The 2,625-nt window shown below is 54.6% G+C and overlaps 1 protein-coding gene across 1 annotated transcript in view; it reads right to left on the bottom strand.

Annotated features, from left to right (window-relative positions):
* The window catches only part of LOC110392020 (4F2 cell-surface antigen heavy chain-like), a gene marked incomplete at its 3' end in the record, with an annotated part of 9,282 nt that extends 8,236 nt beyond the window's left edge, over positions 1 to 1,046 (bottom strand). Inside the window, exon 1 of the mRNA XM_021383961.1 lies at positions 3 to 1,046. Coding sequence (XP_021239636.1) covers positions 3 to 410 — 408 coding nt within the window. The remainder of the gene's footprint in view (positions 1 to 2) is intronic.
* Positions 1,047 to 2,625: the final 1,579 nt, after the last annotated feature.

The raw sequence follows: 2,625 nt of genomic DNA on the forward strand, positions 1-2,625 counted from the left end.
GTTCTCGTGGCCCGGCGCTCACCCTGCACGCTTCCCCCGAAGGCCTCGGGCGGCGCTCGGTAGATCCCCGCGCTCCTCCACCACTCGGCCGCACCGGGCCCTTGACACCGCGGGGCTCGGGCAACGATGGCGGCGGCGGCTCCGAGCATCCCCAGCCACCCCAACCAGAAAGCGGCCAACAACGCCGTCCGGGCCCGGGCCCAACCCGGAGCCGCCGCCGCGCGGAGCAGCTCCTCTTTGCCCAGCCCCGTGAACTTGGGCCCGGCCGCCTCCGCGGGCCCCGCGGCCTTCACCAGCCCGTTTTTCTCCGGGCCGGCCCCGCCGCTTTCCGCCGAGGCCATCGGTTGTTTTTCGGCATCTAAAGCGGACAGCTCTAACTCGCGGGGAGGAGCTTCGACGTCCCCGTCCATTTTTGGGGAGGAAAAATGAGGATTTTGCGAGGAAAAATCCTGAAGGGAACGCGGAGGAGCGCACACCACACGCACCAAAGCGCGGCGCCGCGCTTCTGAGGGGAGGGCGGGAAGCGCAGGGCTTATATAGCCGAGGGAACGCCCACTTCCGGTCTCGCTCGACTTCCGGTCTAGCTGGGACTTCCGGTCACGGCCCTGCGCGCAGCCGTATCTGATTGGCCACGCCGATTTCTTGTAGCGCTGACTTCCGGGCACGCCCCCGGGTTGCGTCAGAGGCTGATGATCGACCACGCCCACTTTCCGGTCGCGCTCTAACACCCCGAGAGCATCTGACCACGCCTATTTTCTGTGCACCTGACTTCCGGTCACGCGCCGACATTGCATCAGCATCTCGGCAACTTCCGGTCGCGCTCGGACTTCCGGTCACGGCCTTGCGCGCAGCCGTATCTGACTGGCCACGCCTATTTCCGGAAGAGCTGACTTCCGGCCAAGCCCCCACGCTCTATCGGGATCTGCCGGGTGACCGCACCCACTCCCGGTTGCTCTCTGAATTCCGGTCGCCGCCCTCCGTATCTGATTGGCCACGCCCACTTTCGGTACGGCCCGGACTTCCGGCCACGGCCCCGTGTTGCATCAGCATGACACGTGATTACCCCCNGCCCGGAGAGGGGTGGAAAGCGGTGAGGAAAATGGGCGAAAACTGAACGAAATCGGACAAAAATGGAAAGAAAATGGGGAAAAACACAGAGCCCAAGCGATTCCCTAAGGGGAAGAAGTGGGAACACGCTGCCTCCACGCGTCCCCACCGTGATCCCAATGGCGCAGCGCTTGGGGGCCGATTTTTTGGGGCCTTTTGGGGAAAAATTGGGGTCGGATTGGGATTAAGATTTCGGATTAAAATTTGGGATTAAAATTTGGGATTCGGATTTGGGCTCAGTTCTGGGATTTTTGGTCCCTTTTGGGTCATTTTGGGGCCATTTCGGGTCATTGGGGGGGCGATTTGGGGTCGGATTGGGAAAAATTTGGGATTCAGATTGGGGAAAAAATGGAATTTATTGGGGAATGATTTGGGATTAAGATTTGGGATTAAAATTTGGGCTCAGTTCTGTGGTTTTTGGTCCCTTTGGGTCATTTTGGGGCGATTTTGGGGCAGTTTGGGGCCATTTGGGGTCAGATTGGGATTAAGATTTGGGATTAAAAATTGGGATTGGGATTTGGGCTCAGTTCTGGGATTTTCAGTCACTTCGGGTCAGTTTGAGGCGATTTTGGGGTCGGATTGAGATTAAGATTTGGGATTCCAATTTTGGGTTCATTTCTGTGATTTTGGGTCATTTGGGTTATTTTGGGGCGATTTGGGGTCATTCTGGAACAATTTGGGGACAGATTGGGATTAAAATTTGGGGTGAAGGTTTGGGCTCAGTTCTGTGATTTTGGGGTCAGTTTTGGGTCATTTTGGGGCAGATCTGGGACCATTTGGGGTTGAACTGGGATTCAGATTTGGGCTCAGTTCTGTGATTTTTCGCCACTTTGGGTCATTTTGGGGCAGATCTGGGACCATTTGGGGTTGAACTGGGATTCAGATTTGGGCTCAGTTCTGTGATTTTTGGCCACTTTGGGTCATTTGGGGCAGTTTTGGGGTCATTTTGGGGCAGTTTTGGGTCATTCTGGGGTCGGATTAGGATTAAAATTGGGGGTTAAAATTTGGCGTTAAGGTTTGGGCTCAGTTCTCTGATTTTGGGGTCATTTTGGGTCATTTTGGGGTCATTTTGGGTCATTTTGGGGCAGATCTGGGATCATTTGGGGTCAAACTGGGATTCAGATTTGGGATTCAGATTTTGGGCTCAGTTCTGTGATTTTTCGCCACTTTGGGTCATTTTGGGGCAGTTTCGGGTCATTCTGGGGTCGGATTGGGATTAAAAGTTGGGGTTAAAATTTGGGGTTAAGGTTTGGGCTCAGTTCTCTGATTTTGGGGTCATTTTGGGGCAGATCTGGGATCATTTGGGGTCAAACTGGGATTCAGATTTGGGATTCAGATTTTGGGCTCAGTTCTGTGATTTTTGGCCACTTTGGGGCAGTTTGGGGTCATTTTGGGGTCAGATTGGGATTAAAAGTTGGGGTTAAAATTTGGGGTGAAGGTTTGGGTTCAGTTCTGTGATTTTGGGGCAATTTTGGGTCATTTTGGGGTCAGTTTGGGTCATTTTGGGGCAGATCTGGG

This window comes from Numida meleagris, unplaced genomic scaffold (assembly GCF_002078875.1).
Source record: "Numida meleagris isolate 19003 breed g44 Domestic line unplaced genomic scaffold, NumMel1.0 unplaced_Scaffold770, whole genome shotgun sequence".
Classification (NCBI taxonomy): domain Eukaryota; kingdom Metazoa; phylum Chordata; class Aves; order Galliformes; family Numididae; genus Numida; species Numida meleagris.